The following is a 19464-nucleotide window of genomic DNA, read 5'->3' on the forward strand; positions in this document are numbered from 1 at the left end:
ATGCAATGCAGAAGGCCTTTGCTTAGCCTTTCTGTCCATTTTTTTTGTGCGAAGGGCAGGAGGTAGCTGAGAGGCAGAGGGATGAAGCACAGCAATCATACAGATTAAAGACGATGATAAATATGGGAGTGGAAAGAAAACTCTGTAGGCACGCGAGCTCCAAGGTCATCACCAGCTTTAAATGAAGGAGAAAATGAACTGCCACCAGAGGAAATGCCTGCTCCTCTGCCAAGCTGACACCTTAGGCTTTACACTGGAGAAGCGATCAATAGCAGCTGGCAGCACTCAGTCCTTCGAGTTCAAGAACATCTGAAAACATTCCCGACTGAAGATCAGTCGATTATGTAAAGCACTGTGTTACTTCTCAGGATCTGCTGCTGCTGAAAATACCTGTAACCACTGTGTGCCCACTCCTGGCACCGCCCAGCACACCAGCCGCCAGGGAATCGCGGACAACCCCGAACAGCAGGGGGGAAGCAGGCCACAGCAGGGTCCACGCAATTAAAGATGCTAGTAGAAAGGAAACGCAAACAAGTCGGATCATGTATCAGGCAGCCCAGAGGAAGCCGTTTCAAAGGGACGGTTCAGTTAGCTATAGCTGTAGCTCAGTGGGCTAAAAGAGCTGTTTCTGCAGGCATCATTTGAAAGTCAGCGTCATTACAGAGAAAATAATTGTCATGAGATCATTGTGTTCTGTTGTCAATACACATTAAAAACAAGAAGTAAAACAGCAGAGTACTTAGGAGGTCAGGGGTGTGCGGACTGGAGGAGAGAGACCAAGGAAGGAACAGACTGCAACTAGCTCAAAGATGCTGTTCAAGACAGGGAGATGTTTCCAGAGCACTTGCCCACAGTATTCTGGCTGAGAAGACAGTGCCAGTGCAATCAGTTTCTTCCTGCACAATGGTTTTGTGGGTTTGGGTTCCCCCCCCCCCCCCTTGAGAGAAGAAAAATCAAATAAGCCCGAAGGGGATCCCAGGTAAGGGTGCGAAAGGGGGATGAACCATCTTTGAAAACACAAGTGCATTAAGAAATCTGCACTTACATGTGGCCGAGCACTCCCAGCCTTTGCCTTCCGGCTCGCAGAGCATCCCACACTTCTGCCCACGGCTCTTCCCCCACCTGGAGCACTGCAAAAGCGAGGATCAGGCATTGGTGTCCCTGTGGATGGAGGCCAGCACAGCGCAAGGACCCGCGCCTACTGACTGCTCAAGAGCTAAATGCAAGGTTGGAGTGACGATTCCCAAGGAATATTTCTGAAAATTCAGTCTTCTCAGCTTCTCTAAAGGAAACGACGGGTTAAAGCAGTGACTGAAAGGGCAGTGGTATTTACATAATAAAGACCATGAGCTAAAGCCCAGCCTGAATCAATATTAGCAATGACTAATTCAATCCATCAGTGGGAAGAATTATGGGAACTCTGGAATATAGGAGAGCTGCTGGAAAACCGTCTTCGTTTCACAAATAGTCCAAACTGTGAAGAAAAATAAATCACAAAAGCAACAAAAATCCCAAAATACAGCCAGCAGACACAAGTACCCCACTACTGTGTTCATGCCAGCACTCCTAAATTCCTCCGTGCTTCAGCAGGAACTTAATGAACCTCACAAACACATTGCTCAGGGCTCGGATGAGCTAACAGGTTTAACAGCAGCTCTGAAAGACCAACGCTCCCCTTGCCTCATCCCTTTTCTCTCCAAATTTCTCTCATAAAACATCAGGCCAAAATGTTGTTGCAGTGATGCAGTAACCCTGCTTCCATCTGGGAGCAAAGTTATAACGTGCTCGGATACTTAGTTTAAGTGAGCTATTTTCTCTTGCTTTCCTTTGACTCCCTATATTCTACACTGAAAATATATTTTAAAATTCAATTCCCTTTGTGCGGTATCTTCAGAACAGATCTCGATATGAAAATAGTATGAAAATTAAAAACCAGTTTGTGTCATTGCTTTTCAGAATGATCTTTTCCATTTTTTAACTGTACTATTATAAATTTGGGTTATTTCCAGCTCATTTCGGAAACACCTTATCAACTTGTACTTCTTCAGTTAATCATTATACTAAGCAAAAGCAACACTTTGCAGATGCAAGAATTTAGGAAAAGAATTTCAATTAGTTTATTACACATAGATATCTCATATAATAAAAATTACTTAGAAACACTTGTATATACATTTTGTGAGCTGGAAGGAAAAAGGATGCAGAGATTCAAAAACACAACTGAAATCAGGCAATGAACCTTTTGAATGTAGCAGTTTCCTGCGTTTTTTTTTTTTCTCCTAGAAGAAAAGTACACGATAAAGAAACGCGTAATCAGACCTATTCTGCTATTCATGCCCCAAGTGCTCATTTTCTCTCCTGTTGGTAATTCAGTACCTTTGACAGTGTAGTCAAAAATGTAGTTGTTTGCACAGTTATATTTGGGTTAGATCCTGCTTTGTGAAGCAAAGCTCCAATAGTGCAAAGCAGATATTTTGCCAGCTTACCCAGGCAGCGGAGGACAACCCTCCTGCATAGGATCCCAGCAGTCCCACTGCAACAAAAAATGCTGGATTCACACAGGTAAGCGAAAAGAACAGCACTGTAGCAGGGAATGAGGCTGTTGTGGTAGAGTGGGAAAGAAGAATTGGTGCCTGGTATCAGTAAACAACAAAAATAAACCAAAAATAGTCCCGTACAAACAGAGTTTTTCAGCAAGATATTTCTTGTGCTTTGCTGTCTTCAGTATGAATGAAGAAATGCCAGTTCACTCCTAGAGAACCTGGGGAATGGGAAACTGGGCAGCTAAGAGTATTTGAAGATCTTGGCACATTACTGCCTACACCCTAGTGCATTACTGCACTAGAAGATTCATGTCCTCTGCTGTGTCACGTGCAGCTTCACAACAGCTAACAACTGCTAAACGTTCAATAGTCAAGCAGCAGATGACTTCTCCACCTATCTCTTGATGCCACGACTTCAACTAGCACAGACAGGAAAAAAAGATTAAAATGGAAAAAGGCATCATAGTCTCAAAAGTAACTATATAAGCGTCATCACCTCATCCAGCAAGCCTGCTCCTTGCATCTTGTCCAGGTAAAGGCAGGGGGTGCACTGTTCTTCTCTCATGTTAGCCCAACAGAGCCAGCCCCTCTAGGAGATGGACCCCTGCATCCTACTCCTTGTCCGTAGTAGAGCTTGCCCCAAAGACACGGCAACACAGACTGGCACTCTTTACTGCTCAGTGCCAAAAATTCTCCCTTTTCAGATCCTCAGAAGATTTTACAGGATAGGATGTTCGAAGAAAAGCCCTCAGCAAATTGAGCTGTGCTTAACTGAATCACAGAGAAACAATACTTAAAACCTCTCTGTGTCATACTCGCAGAAACGCTTATCTGAATAAAATTAACTTTTACTAAACAAGATAACGCATGGTCAGAAAAACAATGCAGAAAAGAGTGATTTAGGCACAAAGGTGGATGTGCAGCTTTTTCTTTTCTTTTTTTTTTTTTTTTTTTTTTTTTTTGGTATTCATAATAACAGAAACCACCAACTTCAAGTAAGCAACTAAACACGCATTGTATAATTGTGATACAAAACTGATGCTAGCTATCTCTCATGCAAACCTATGGCAATGCAAGCTAACAAGTGCACAGGGTACCTAACTAAAAATATTGGTTGCGTTTAGATCTAATGAATAATATCAGTTGCTAGTAGAGGAGAACAGTAGTAATGCCTAGGCACTTAAAAGTTGACAGAGAATTCTGTAGTGCTTTCCCATGCTGCCTCAAAAATACACCACCCAGTTTGCAGTGGTATCAAATGTTTATCTCTAGGACTTAGAAACACAATAGTAAAGGAGAGAAGGTGTGATCTACATGCAGGCTAGACTAGTGAGTTATCTGCGTGCTAAGAATATTTGCAAACATCATTAATATGAACATGAGAAGGGAGGGAAGAGGAGAATTTATTCCAGAACAGCATCAGTCTATGATGATTGAGCCTAGGACAAAATGAGTGAGACATGACCAGAGAGAGGATTTTGTATATTTTTCCATTGCTTTTCCCAATGGTTAATAATTTGGATGTGGAAAATGCAGGACAACCTGGAAAGACAAGAACTAAATATGCCTTCCAGGTCTTGCTACCTATCATGACCATGACTGTTGAGGTTGACAAGCCAGGTTAAAGTGTACATGACCTGTCAGAGCTCAGCGGTTGCCACAGGGTAACTGCTTCCAGCAGGCTGAGGAGAGAAGAGCAGCCCACAGGCCCAGGACCTATGGAGTGCCCTGCTAACCATTAGGATTCCAGAAGTGTATGCCACCTGCAGACCTGCATCCCCTTCGTTTCCTTCATTTCTTGCCAATGATTTTGTTCTTCTTCTCCGCTGCTGTTCTGACCCATAGAAATCCAGCCAATCATCTCTTTGCGTTTTATGCTGCGTCTGTTGTATATGGAAATCATGAGCGTGACATCAGAGAGCTGGAAGAGGGCAACCTGGAAAATGAAAGTTTCCTTGTAGACAGGGTTGGGCTGTCCTCGACGGATGGAGGTCTTGCAACGAGACATCTCCTGGCCCACTGAGTTGAGCAGACAGAGCTTTCCATAGGTGTCTAGGACAAAAGAAGGACAAAATAGAGGAAGTAAAATTTCTGGCATGGGTGACAGACTAAATGAAAACACCAAGCAGCCAAAAAAACACGCAGAAAACTCCAAGCGGAACAGCTTTGTCCCCATAAGCACTAAATGATGAGAACAGGACTGGACTGCTCTCCTTGGTGAAATCCATGGGATGAAGAGCAGCAGGTGAAACACCTCTTGGATTTCCTCATATTTAGCTAGGGAGAAGAAAGGAAGGAAACTGAGATGTGTAGTTTGCCCCTATTCTGCTGTAAAAAAAAGCAGGAAATCTGGTTCCCAAACCCCCCCAAATCTGTCAAAGACTAGTTGAAACTATGAGCATCTCTGTCAATTCTACACATCAAAGAGCATATCTGCACCATCTCCTCTTCTTCCTCACAACATAGCTTCACAGGAGCTGTCTTACCGGACTTCCCTTGCCTGCATTTACCTCTCATCACTTTCCTTTGGAAGGAAGTCTTTATGGCCTACTATTTGGAACAGTAATCCAGAAGAAGCCTGAAAAAGATGGAGAAGAAGCCTACATATATAGTCAAATGATCTGCTCTCACACTAAGGTTTCAGGGCCTATTCCAAACTCTCCTCTTACTTTTTTGTTGGACGCAAGGTTAATTATATTCACAATTCAAGCCAACGTAAGGAGTAGCAATGATTAGGTGATACAAGGAAGGGACGGTCCACTTCAAACTTCCAGTAAATCCAACCTTCAAACTCTTGCTGCCTCCTGTATTGACAAACTACACTCACCTCTAGTAGAGCACTTGCAGGCAAAGCCTCATGGTATCACTGCACCACAGATTCAGCTCAGTGCAAGTTTTCAGCCTTGCTCTGCATGCGATGGTAGCAGATGACTTGGTTCCAAAAGTCCCATTCTTACCCTTCGTAAATCCGCACCCGAGTTTATGAAAGTGATTACTATTTCAGAGCGTGCTGAAGATAGGAAATAAATAACAAGCCACTGTCTCTTGTCTACAGCATGTCTATCCTTTTCTGTTCCCGATTGATGTGCTATTTTACGCACTTATCTGCTGAGCAACACAAGGTGTGAAATTACACTTCAGGTGTGAAAACACTTCTGTGTCTCAAACGCAGGGCTCTCCACTCTTCAAACTGTTCCACTGAAAAAGCTGTCAGGAGACTGACAATTCGAGGAGCAAATTGTGAGTCTGCACAGCTGTACAGCTATCGAGTTACTGCAGGGAAAGTTAAGTCCAATCATTAGCTAGTGGTGCCAATTTGGCACCCAACATAATATTGGAGATGAAATAAATCTCGCCAACAAAGACCTACTCGTTAGACGGAAAAGCAGAGCAATTTCAGGATTCACTCTGACATGAAATAGCTTCTGATTATAGCTGGGAAGGAAAGAACCACTTCAAAACCAGACAAAGCAGAGTTCTAGGTACGTTACCAAGAGGTGGACCTAGCTCCCACAGTAATATTCAATTTTTGTGACACTGAGGGATTGAATTCTAGTAGAACTTCAGATCTATCAAAAATGAAAAACACAACAGAGGACTCTCCCCGCTCAACTGAATGTGAAGCCAAGCAAGATAACTAACAGATGCAATTTCCCACAATACTTGTACAGATGATACTTTGCACTGACAAACGATAACATACACTTGAAGTATCCCTCGTGGCGGTTTTGGTCAGAGGCTTCTAGGAACTCCCTGGAATTAAATTAAGTGAGGAATGGGAAGTTTACGGATTTTTAATGTAGTCAGCCTTTTTTGTGAGGAGGGGACTTCAAATAACTGAAAATTTTCAGCTAGTTTGATTTTGAAACACAAATAATCAGCTAAATTAGGACAGTTTCCCATTTAAATTTCACAGCCTATTTCTTTCAAATTGAAATCTCACATTTTCTACACAATTTGAATACGTTTTCCAAACCATTTGCAGGCAGAAAGCTGAAACGGTTTGTTTCTGCTGGCATGCAAGAGAGGCGAGTTCTGGGACATGGGAATTCATGGAGAGGAGACTCTCTATTTGTTCCTGGCCCAATACCTCAGCTATTCTCTAGATATGTCTTTGGTCTCTTTTCATTTTCCCCGCTACTCTGAGAACTGCTTTGCCAAGGGTGAAGCTTGAATGGATATTTGGTTGGGATTAGAGAGAGGAAATGGGGCTGGGAAGAGTTAGTAAGGGCAGAGCTGGGCACAGAACAGCAGTGATAAGGCTCTGCCCTGAGCAGGAAAGGGCAGAGAGAAGCCACAGGTACCAGGAGCCCCTGAACCCCTCTCTGCAGCTCCCAAGAGGGTATCCCAAGCTTTGCTGGGGCAGTGGACGGGCAGAGTGAAGAACTGGCAGGCAGCCTGGAGCTGCTAGCATACGCTCTCACTGCCATCCCATCTGAGCACAGGAATTGGCAACTTGACTAACAGCAGATGAAGTGCTTCTTTAGCTCATCTTCTCATCCCACTTGAGGGAACCATCACCCACGCATGCCTCTATCTGTTTTTCTGAGAAGATGTGGAAAGCACTGAAGTCTAAACTTTCCTATCAGTAAACCCTACCATCATCCATCCCTCCTACTGCTGCCAGCATTGAAAGCTCCGGTGGGATTCATCACACCCAACCGTAGGTGCATACCTTTTAGCAATCTCCCTATAGAGTGAACCAAAACATAGCCAATACCACCAATGAAGTTACGTGGCATAATTCAGCAGTGATCTATTAAATCAGGCTAGCATTTCAGATAATTTGGGTTTTAACATTAAATCAAGTACCACAGCTCAAACCTTACAGGATATTGTTTCAGGATGGCCCCATCAGTTTTCCAGGTGATGAACAGGTTGGTTTCTTGCAGTCATAAAGTCTAGAATGTCACATCCTGGCTGAGGCTTCAACTTTAGCAAGTGAGGAGTAACATAGCTAGCTTTGAAGAAATCCAAGGATTTCTTCATCTCTGATTTCATCAGAGATGATGATTTAAATCAATAGAGATCAAAATCAGAAAAGATGTTTTTTTCTTTAATATACACCAGAATCTGTTAAGTAATTCTGTGTCAAGGCCCAGTTTGCTGTTTGCAAAGCACCAAGGACAGCAGGGGTTCTACAACTATCATCTGAACAAGGTGAGTACATGTATGCTGGAAGGAGACTAAGCTCAGTGCACAGCCAGTACAAGGAGACTTGGTCATCCCCGTGTAAACACAGACACAAAACTGGCGCAGGTTACAACAGAATCAGGCTGCTATTCTTCTGAAATACGTTCCATTGGGTGTATTTTACCAGCCAAAAGAATCAAGCTTGCCTGAACAGAAATAAAAGAGTAGGTGTGGGTAATATATTTAGCATTTGAAATTTACTTTGCAGAGCTGGTGCATATGAGGCAGAGCTGTTATTCTGCTTCACTAACTGCATTTTAAGATTGTGGCTTGCCCATTGTGCTCCTGCAGCATCTTCCTTGGTGTCTCATTGGAAAATGCTTCCTAGCTCACCTTGTGGTCCACTTTCATCCTCTGAGACAGAATATTCTCCCCTTTGGTTGGCTTTGTCAAACAAAGCCATCCCTGGATTCATTGTAAGATTAGTGAAACTACAGCAGGGGTGAACTTGCCTATTTGCCGAGGAATGTACGTGTGAGAGCATCTACTCATTACAAAGGCAAACATTTTCCATCTAATTACATGCTCAGATTCAGTAATGGCCTCATTACTGCGACATCTCAGCACTTTACACTCTTCAGGGTATTTACTTTCATGCCACCTCTGTCAAGTACAAAAGAAGTGAGACTAAGGCTTATGTTCTTTAAATTGCGTAAGTGCTCACCCTCCAGTTAGGCACCTATCTTGCTGACACAAAAAAGAGTCAGACCTCTAGATAACTGGGAGTGTCTGAGGCTACGAAACTTCCCCATGGTTACACAAAAGTTTGTAAAGCAGCAGGAACAAAGTCTAATTTTGCCAAGACCAACTTTAGCATCACATCCTCTGAGTTCTCCCTTTCCAGATAGACTTTGGAACAGAAGCTCATTTTTGCTTTAAACTCATCCTTCATCTCTGGGACAAGTGGCCAGATGAAAGTTCACATATACATAAAATAGCAACACCTCTGCATTTAGTATCAGAGTGAAAAGTAGTAAATCGAGGAACTTTGCAAGAAGCCAGACATATTTTGGGTTGGCACTGCATAATCTTACTCCAGAGGTTTGGCCAAACATCTTCGCATGTAGACTGCTTTATCTCAATCAACACTGCCCCAACCATAAAACATCTCTTGAGAGCTCATCTGCAAAGGCAAACAGTTTATCTGCGATTCTTCTAATGACCCATTTCAGTCTTCATCCTCCTAAGGGAACTAACTCATACTGACAACTCAAGGGAATAATCAACTATAATTTACGTGTTCCTGGTTTTGGAACAAGAAGCATGGTATGAGTTCTGCTTTCGTTTGCCCTGAGCTCCACACTTAGCAATAAAACTGACGTGTGAATAAAAACACTGTAATACAAAAGTGTCCAACCTCATACTTGATTTTATATTTAGAACGGAAATAAACAACCAAAGACTGTTGACCTCTTGGTCTCTGGACTGCAGGGTATAATGCAGTGCTGTATGGACTTCCCTGCTCTCACTCTAGGCAAGCCAGTTCATTTCCAAAAGCAGTATAACCATGTCAGCATGTTGCAATCCAGACTAATAAGACCTGCAATAAAACACAGCCTTGGGCCTGCAGCTTAATTTCACCCAGCTGGCAGGCCCACACTCCTAGCCCACATAATAAATAGCAGCATGGCTTGGCAAACCAGCCTTAGATCTAGACTGTTATTCTACATGGCACAATTCAATGCACGGTAGAAAGATACCTCAGCTACTCTGACCTGAGACCCGGAAGACTCTGTTAATGCATGGCTTTACTTGCCCAGTTAAACCTGCAGTGGGGCAAAAATACTTTGAACTTGGTTAGCTGCAGCCATAGATACGCATCAAGGAAAAAGCACAAAGCAGAATTAGACTCAACCTTTTGTCTATAACCTCACATCATGAAAATTTGGATTAGGCCAGAGGCAGCTTGTGGCCCACTCTATTTACTATTTTAGAGCTGAGAACTGCCTACCACCTCCCTGTAGAGCCAACATTTTTCCCCCAATCCACTGAGTCTCTTCCACCCAGGTCTTCTCTCCCTTGGCTGGCAGCTCTCGTGGAAGGGAGAAGCTGGGATCTGGCAGTCTTTGCAACGTGTGAGTCACAGGAGAACAGAACAAGAGCGCCTTTAATTTCAAATGCAGCAGAAAGGAGCGCATTGCTCCCTGGAAGCATCGCTTGGACTCAGGGGAATAAACTGCCAGTATACGTGATCGTTTTGTGCCAGGTAACAGCCTGCAGGACTACCCAGGAGGACGGCCTGGGTCTTGCAACCGAGCAAGGCAGCTTCCAGAGAGCCTCTCAGCTCAGTCCTTCAGTGATCCTCCTACCACTACAATGCCTCGTGCCCACTAAGTTTTAAAGTGACAGCCCTCATCTGACTTCACCTGGGACACGTGTCAGGCTGTGGAGCCAGCTGTCTACAGCATGCTTCCCTCACTGCAGTCTCCAGCCCTGAAGACATGTAGCACTACTTTTAGTCTGCACTTCTGCAGCTGAAACCTAATACAGATACCTCTCCAGATGTACAAAGTGTCTGTCCCCTAATGAGGGCAAACCATTCGCAGCACTTCATACAAAGCATAGTAGGCTTTTTGCTTAGCTGCTGGCCTCAGAGAGGGGTGGGAACGATAACTGAGAGCGTATCAAAAAGCATTAACGCACGGCTTCTCAGCAACAGGAACAGAAACACCGCTGCGCACAACGTAAAGGGTGCTCAAGCCTGGCCTTTCTCACCTACAGCAACAGTGCCCGCAGGCACGGCTTTATTACACAGCCTGTCCTCAGGTCTCCTGCAAAGGCTGTTCTTCAGCATCACTGCAGATTTGCATTAAACATTCAGTTCTCACTGAAATTTGGAACTAGCAGAGTTTTACCCTGGGAGCATTTGTTTTGCTTTTGGCTCATCTTGGGGGAGAGATTCTTGTTTACTGCTATGGGAGTCTGGGAGGCATCACCATACACTCTGCTTCAAATGCACTCCTTTGATTCAGAAATATCTCCACTTTACTGCAAAAACACACTTTTTCAATAGTTTTGTATTTCTGAAAGTCTATGAAAATTTCCTGGAAAATTGCAAGCTATCGCTGGGTGTACAATTAACATGGAACATCCCACACAAAACTCTCACAATTGCTCCCTAAAAGTCCATTGTTCTGTGGCTCGGTTTTCCGAGCCTAATCAATCTCAGGTCTCGCTCACGATGGGAAGAGCTGCAGCGAGTCAGTCCAGCCAGCCCAACAGCAGCCAACACCAGATGCCTTAGTAAGTCTATAGAAACAAGGCATACACTGATTCTCTCCAAAAATACTCTCCTAGTCTCCAGTGATCTGACTCAAGAACTTCCTCAGTCAGAGGCAGTGTCCGTATTTAATAGCCCTCAATGGATTGCTCTTCACGAACTCGCTCAGTGCTGTACTGAACTCAAGCAGACTTCTAGCATCCACGATGTTCTGCAGTGAGGATCTTGACAGCTTAAGCATGTGCTGTGTGAAGAGCTGTCTCCTTCTCTTCCAAACCTGCCGCCTCCTAGTTTCATTTTACGACCTTTTTTTTTTGTGTCAGGGGAGACTATGAATAACCATTCCTGGTTCACTTTCTCAACGATACTCAGGATTTCATGGACCTCTGTGAAATCCTTCCCCACCTCTCTTTGTCATAGCACTGTAGGAGGCACAGTCTATTCAGTTGTTGCTTGCATGGAAGCTGTTCCCATGCCCCTGACTGTCACTCTTTAGTGCATCTTTCTGACGTATTTTTTTGAACGTAGGAAGCCGGAACTGTATATGCTATCTGTTATGCAGGTGCACAGACATCTACAGTGACATAATGGTATTTTTCATTTTCTTCTCTGTCCATTCTTAACAACTTATTTGCTTTTTTCACTATTGCTACTAATCCTTAGGTGGACATTTTCCTGAACGTATCTAGTACAAGCCTCGTATCTCACTCCTGACAGGCTCAGAGTCCACTCGCATTAAGTTTTAATTCCATCCCCACTTCCACAAAACAACCTTACATTTATCCACACTTCCTCTTCCATTTCATTTCCCAGCTACTCATTACTGTGACACTCCTTGCAGCTGGCCTCATCTTTACTATCCTGAACAAAACCTTTTCAACTTATCTTACTGTAAGTTTATTCAGGACATATTCAAGGATGGGGAATAAAAAGATACAGAAGGACAAGTAGTCCTGCACAAGCTCATTGTCACACACACATAATTACTTAGCAGTGAGTAACTGCCCCAGCATTTCCACTGCTCTGCCAACCAAGCTCTCCAGATCGAATCTCCCCAGCTCATCCTGGTACTGGTCCCCCTTTTATAACTGACAAGATGAGAGTATGAATTAAAAAGCTTTAGTAGCTCAAGCAAGCTCCTTGTTCAGCGCCAGCTATGCTGGTTAAAAATTAACTTTTTATTCGGCTTCCTGGTCTGCATAGGGGCAATTACAGAAATTAACCTGTGCCTTAGTTCTCCGGGTATAAAACACAGGTAATAGCACTTTCCTTCCCTCACTAACATGTTGACAAGATAAAATTCACTAATGACTCTCAAAACACTGATACCAGAAGAATAAATATCACATAAGTACCCCAATTTTTCTATGTGAGCATCTTCTGTGCTTCTTGGCCTTGCTATCAGTAGCACAGGTAGTTGTTTGTTTTCAGATAAGTCTTTACTTAAAGAATTTCTCCTGTTCCCAACAGCAGTTCTGATGGCTTGTTCTCTCCCTCTTGTCTTTTTCAATGTTAATGCTATTGTATTTGTTTAATGGGGTTAATATGCTGCTGGTATAATAATGATCATGTGCGGATGTAATTATTATGTGTGATTAATTCTGCAGCTGCTGAAAAGCTTGGAGGATTTTTCTTAGACGAGGGAATATCTTTACAACAGTCCTTCTCAAATTGCATTACGCACAGACATAACCCCCAAAAGAAATGTGAAAGGGGAAAGAAAGACGACTGGATCAGAGGACAGAGAGCTGCACCCAGCAGAGCAGCAGATGAAGGTTAAACACCCTCAGGGCAGAGACCATCTCTCTGTTGTGTGTTTATACACTGACTAGCACAAATGATTCCTGGTCCATAACTACAGTCCCAAGGTACTACTATCATGCAAATAGTACGTAATTGGTTATAAATTTTTAAGGATGTATCTGCCAATGTTGTAGGCTTCTCTTGTTACCTTCTTTAAAGTAAACATCTTTTAAATGAACACACTGGGGTTTGATCCTCTAAGAAGATACAGTATCACAGAGCAGAATATGAACCCTTATGAAATCAGAACACAGGTTCATGATTTTTACAAGAACTGAAGAGAACTAAGTGCACAGAATGCAAGTCATTAGAACTAAAAAAACTACAGTGTCCTCATTTAACAAAACTGTAGATGCTTTTCTGCATGAAGCTTTTTGGCATATACTGATAATTTACGGTCTGATGCTGGAGCCACGCTTTTGAGTGCTCTTAAGTACTTTGAGTGATAATGGATCTATTTGTGTGATCAAGGATTGCAGTCTCAGGCCTATAATGCAGGATATTCCCCAGACAGCTCCTGGGCACCTGTCTTGGACCAAACTGTCCTTAAATCCCACATACATGACCTGAAAAGAAAATACTGCCTGAAAGATTCAAGTCTCTGTAAACTGCCCAGTTGTTTCCTAACCCTACTGTTAAACCAGAAAGCACTGACGACTTTGGTATCTCATGGACTCAGTTCAACTCTGCATCCCATTTAAAAGTTAAAGTGTCTGGAAAAAAATGACACACATGCGCCATCTCCCCACCTAAAATCCTTTCATCCCCAGAAAAGCATGCATTTTAGCCTCTGCAGTCTCTATCGCATTAAATCACCAACGTCCAAGCCCAGCTCCTGCTTCTGCACACAATGAAACCCCTGTGCGAGGACAGGAGGGCTGAGGAGGGAGCCTGCACACTGCAGGAGACGTCGAGCTCTCCTGCACAGGACACCGTGGGGCAGGGAACGGGGCAAGGTGGGAAGAGCAGCACAGGGCTGCAACAGGACCACAGGAAGGTGCCCTGCAGGCTGTGTGCACGTAGGGTGGGAAGGGGGCAGACACTGCCCACTGCTCTCCCCCAAGCGCCTGCCCAGGGCCACATCACTCAGTAGACAGTCAAATGAGTCCTGGACAAGGCAAAGGGTGAAAAGCAAAAATCCCAGTTTTCTGCCACTTGACTCCTCTCAGTCTTCCCATAAACGACTGCTCTGAGTTGCAGTCTGGGTTGGCGTTTAAGTGTCCTAAAGCACGATTATGCCTGAAATCCCCACGATACTTCTAAAGAAGTAAATCATTCCCCTCAGAGCCTCAAACAACAGAACTTCAGGTAGGAAGCACTAGAGAAAACACGAGGGCTATTTTCTCGCCCTCCAGAAAGGGAGATAGCAGTTTTAGTTTTCATCTAGTGACAGACTTACTGAACATCTCATTCAGCCACCAGCACGTTTCAGACAGTAACAGCCGGACCTCACAGCACCCCTCTGCAGTGCTGGCAGGAGTTACCAGCAAAATTGTCCCCCAGCATCTGAGACAAGTGCTCTTTTTTTTTCTGCTTCTTTTTAACTTCTTTCAGTTTCTGCTTCACAGGGATTTCTTCTGCTCACTACACTACTGGGAATTTTACAGGTTCATAGGAACAATGTAGAAAGCCAGAAAAATCAAGGTGCCTGAGTAAGAGGAGTAGGTTGTGACAGACCAGGAACTTCCCTGTGATAATTTATGAATTCCTATGTTTCACCTAAGAGCTGGTCTAACACAGACATACTGGTTTGGCAGCACAGAAGCTGATCTGGATACAGAAAGAATAAGACGGAACAACTCAAGATAGCCTTAGCAGCAGAGGAGTGTTATGAAGTAATGTCAGGACTATTAGTTTTGGTGGCTGATACAGACTTTGTCTAGCCTACTGAACTGATTTAACTAGGTTTATCTGAAACTCCACAAACACAGAAAACAGAGAATCCAGGTAGGATTTAAAAGGAAAACTCTCTCAAATGCCTGCTTTTCTCATATATTGTTTCTGCTCTCTTCTCATCCATAAGCACACAAAACGCTCAGCAGGTTGAAAGATGTTTTCAGCCAAGCTATGGTGCCTCCTGCGTGCCCATCAGCTATAAAAGTTGAATGAGATGTATAATCAAGGCAGCTAAACCTTCCCACATTGAAAGCTAACCTGTGCGCACGTGATTGAGCTGCCAAACCCTATCCTCACCACAGCCCCAGGATGGACACGCTTCTCTGTGATTCACTGATGAAGACTTACAGGGCTGCTCATCTTACTGCAACACAAGCAGCCATGCAACATGCACCCAGAAAGTCTTACGAGACACTCATCAGGAGAACACCAATAAATGGCAGTAGTTTGATCGCGATATTGAAGGCACTGTTTGCATCCCGGATGGGACTAAGCAAGAGGCCAACTATTTGAGTTCTCTGCAGTGAAGCCATTTCGTTTCTGGGGTAAGAAGGGCAATGCTACTGATGCTGGACCCAGTCAGTTACCAGAAGAGTTGTGCAGGGCCTGATCTAAGAATGAAAGAGCTGCATAATCTTGACTGTTAGGCAGAAGACAAAACTCCAAGACCACAAGTAGATATGTGAAAACACATCAGAAAAACTTTGGCAAATTATTTAGGATGTATATTCTGCCTATTTTCATTTAATTTCTGAGAATAAAACTGTAGAATGTATCTACTCTGCAGTATATATATACATACTTAAGCTTGCTTGTTAGGGCATGTGGTAAGACCCTAAACTTGGCCTATCTTTACTTTAAATTGACCAGTAAAGTCTCAGCTTGAAACCTTTTAACATTGGGGCTATGCTGAGGGTTGGACTAGATAATCTCCAGAGGTCCCTTCCAACCTTACCATTTTATGAATACATAAATGCAAATATAAACAAGTCTTTAAGTAACCAAATGGAGACCTAAATTGCTATGGCTAATACCAGACTAACTAGGGCTACACAGACTTTGGTCTGCGTAGATTCTCGAGGGACTGGCTGATCACACAGATTATTTCTGTAATAAGTTTACAGTGATTTGCTTCAATGCAAGTTTTCATACCCACATACTGAAACGTTGCTATATCCAGGCCAAAGAGCACAGCATCTGGCAAAAGCCATTATATCGCTTTGCAAGCTGCAGATACAAGGTCAAATCTAGAGACTGCAAGGAGCTGTCAAAGGCTGTTACCGCTGACTGCCAGCAACCACATCACAAAAAACAAACACACCAACAGGCAAAAAATGTTATTTCACATTGCCATGTGTTGCTGATTTCAGCCAGCAGGCAGAAAGACAAGACGACATGAACACAGAGCTGTCATTCCACCCCGAATGAGGCACCCCAGCAACAAAGCACCACGGTTGCGTGACGCCGTCTGTATCATGGTCATTAGCACCATCCACCACCATCCCTCCCAAGTACCCACTGCAACTCAAGCATTAAACATACCTACTGCTAGGTGATTCCGTTTTTGGGTTTTTTTTTTTTTAATTTTTTAAATTCAACTTTTGGGGGAAGGAGACTCAGCTACTGGGATCCAGAAGAAGTACTTTCAAATCTCTTTTCTCCCAAAGTTTTTCCTGCGTGGCTGTGGGGAACTCACAACTGTAAGATCCCCAAAGGGCCTAAAACACTACGTCTGTGCTTACTCAGCAGGAGACCAAGTGGGAATAAGCCAAGCAGGGCCCAGGGAAACACTTATGGCACTAGGCACGGCCTGATACAAGCATTTGAAAAGTGTGTCTTCTTATGACTCTACTGTGAATTTCTCCTGTGCTTTGGGTCTGCACCTATAAAAGGGGAAGTATATCAGCACTTTTCCTCCCCTCATCAGACTTTTTAGAGGTAAATGCAATAAAGGAGGCATTCAGGTATCACTGTCCTGTTAGGTGTCCTTGCATGATTTCCTCCCTCTGCACTGTAAGATTTACCAATACACATCTGAAATAATGCTTTTAGTTTTCAACTAGATACTCTGCAAGGAAACCCAACTCAGAAATCTCATAATTAGATATCTCGAGGAAGAAAATGAAAAACAAATTTTGACTCAATGGCGATATTTAATAGCAGCAAAAGTACTTACCAGGTGGCCTATTAATTGCAAGGTTTCGGAAATGGCTGCCTTTGATCATCTCCACCGACAGCCGCCCTGTAGTGGCGTTGTACGATAATCCCACGAGCAGCTCTGGCACCCCTCCATGCGACAGGGACTGTGTTGAAGAAGCGCTATCGCTGTGAGAGATTGCTGACAGACTAAGCTGAGAGTCTCCACTCTGTAGGGAAAGAGCACTGAAAGTCTCATCAGGACACTCACTACCAGCCTCCCTTTAATTTATATCTTGTAGCTTGGCTTAGTAAAGTTCTCCCTTCAGAGATGACAATGACTAAGAATCATCATCATGAATTACAAGAGGACACAAAAAGAATCAGAGCATCGGTTTACAAGAACACATCTCTGAACTCTTTCTTTAAAGATGAGGAACTCTGATGCATTATTACTAATGTAAATCAAAGCCCTCGAGATAAGCATACATCCTAGTACATTAAATGCAGGGAAAATCTGCTTGAAAATGTTTTTTGGATGGAATGCATTTAACACATTTTTTTTTCTTGCTCACACATTGTGAGTTTGGGCTTTTTTTTTTTTTAATTTTCTTTCTTTGCTACCATAATGTTCTCTTCACCCCCTACTCACTCAGAGTACGATGTTTTATTCATTTCACATGCAAAACCTAACACTGAGCTTCTTATAGACAATGAATAATCTCAGAACTTGTCTATACAAATTGATTGGCATAGCCAGAGCTGGATGCAACCGCAATGTGGATGGAAGGCTATGAGGCAGCACAGCCAGTTCTTCATCACATGACCCACCTCTCCAATCTTCCACAAAAAGGAACATCACTGAAATATCTCTGGTAAGATGGAAACTGAGCCCTGAAGATACTCAACTGCATGAAGCAGAGATCCACAAGCTGGTACCACACAAGGCAGCTCTTGACCTGGAAGTAGTACAGCTCCACCAACATAATGGTGCACAGAAACTACTATCCTTGTTGAAATGTTGCGCTCTAATTGATGGTTCTGGGACCCAAGCTACTAATTTCGCCTGCCACAGCCTTTGACAAGCTGTGGAGATTTACAAGCTTACTAGCTCAGCCACCATTAGCAAGGCACAGCTTTGTGTAGGGTAAACACGACCTGTGCTTCCTCTTACTTCAGCTAACTTTTGTGATAGTAGGTGAGATACATCAGCTGCAGCCTAACAACCCCAAATGAAACATTATCAGACAAAGCTGGTCCTTGTTCACCAAACATACAACTTAAAGGACTCTTAAGTTTCTTTCATCAGACTTACACTCAGATTACTCCTTGGCTCCAAGACCAAGGTCACCTTCACTTCCCCTTCCTGTTTGACCTTGCTCAGGTAGAACAACTGCTCTCCCATCATCTTCTCACCAATCATCTTGTGCACTGCATAGAGGCGAAAACGGATGGCATGGCTGCTTAACTCCTCTGGCTCCAGCTTACTAAATGTAATTTTGTCCTTGAACACGGGGATGGGTCCTCTCTGAACGCTTGTCTTTCCCCTCTGTTTCTTGCTGGGCATCAGGACTGTGTGCACTTGCCAAGTGTTCACACCACTGCGGTCTTTGTCTGGGATATCCCTGGCCTCCAGGATAGTAACTACCAGCTTTTGACTTGAGACCTTATAATCAAAGATGACATCTAAATCACCACATTTACAGATGGGCTCATGAGCACTGCGATGAACCGGTATGCTGTTCATTTCATCATGTTCCTGTGAAGAGAAGGAAGAAATAAAAACTCCACTGGAGTTCAGCTGTCCTTTGTGAACCCAACTCTATTAAAAAAAAAAAAAAAAAAAAAAAAAAGTTGTTCTCACTTGTTCTTGCAGGTGTAGCTAGCTGCTCTGCAAAACACGGATTCCACCGTTTCTCGAGAGGCTAATGCTAGTTAATTGCCTGATTTTGTGTAATGTTTCCCCTACAATCTAGTAAGCAACAGCACTTGTTGAAATGTTTCTAACAAAAAGTTTCACCAACATTTAAATGTTTTGCAGGAGATTGTTAATTTAGCAAAAATTCTACAGATGGAAAAACTGAAACAAAATTATCTTATTTTTTACTTTATTAATGTCAGTTTTTAATATCAGTTTTGACAGATAAATGAAAATTTTTCATCTTGTTAAAAAAACTGACTTAAGCTATTACTTTGAATATATATTGGATTTTTTTCAAAACTGAATTATTTACATCATTGAAATGAAACAATTTAGTCAAAGCTGGTAACTCTTTGGCGGCCTTGTTTTGTAGGGCACTGAGAAATTTTATCACTATATTCAGTTTGATGAGGGGCAGAAATCACAATGTCAGAACTTCTTGCAGAATGGAAATTCCATTTCTAAATACTACCCTACAATTCAATATTTTTCCCACAGTTAAAGCAATGACAATAGAGAAAAACAATCTGATCAAATACATATTGATTCCTTTTTTCCCTTTGTAAGTCTCCCAAGAGAAGCATCTGTTCCTTTTGTTTAGTTTGGATACTAATACATTCAGACTAAAAATTCAAAATATATAATCAAAACATATGCAAACCTATTCATACGCAATCTTTTACCTATTTTTTAAACAAAAATCTTGATAAAACAAGATAAAAACCATGGATGCTCACCTTACTTTTTGATGA

General features: G+C 42.9%; 1 protein-coding gene across 3 annotated transcripts in view; it reads right to left on the reverse strand.

The window, feature by feature from the left end:
• Positions 1 to 3927: 3927 nt before the first annotated feature.
• SYT16 (synaptotagmin 16) overlaps positions 3928 to 19464 on the reverse strand; it is a 110394-nt gene continuing 94857 nt past the window's right edge. For all 3 annotated transcript variants that reach the window (XM_062577840.1, XM_062577839.1, XM_062577838.1), the window contains 3 exons: positions 18107 to 18550; positions 16832 to 17021; positions 3928 to 4595 (listed from right to left, as the gene is read on the reverse strand). In XM_062577840.1, the coding sequence (XP_062433824.1) occupies positions 4282 to 4595; positions 16832 to 17021; positions 18107 to 18550 (948 nt within the window). In that variant the 3' untranslated portion in view covers positions 3928 to 4281. The remainder of the gene's footprint in view (positions 4596 to 16831; positions 17022 to 18106; positions 18551 to 19464) is intronic.

The sequence above is a fragment of the Rhea pennata genome, chromosome 5, assembly GCF_028389875.1.
Source record: "Rhea pennata isolate bPtePen1 chromosome 5, bPtePen1.pri, whole genome shotgun sequence".
In the NCBI taxonomy this organism is placed as follows: domain Eukaryota; kingdom Metazoa; phylum Chordata; class Aves; order Rheiformes; family Rheidae; genus Rhea; species Rhea pennata.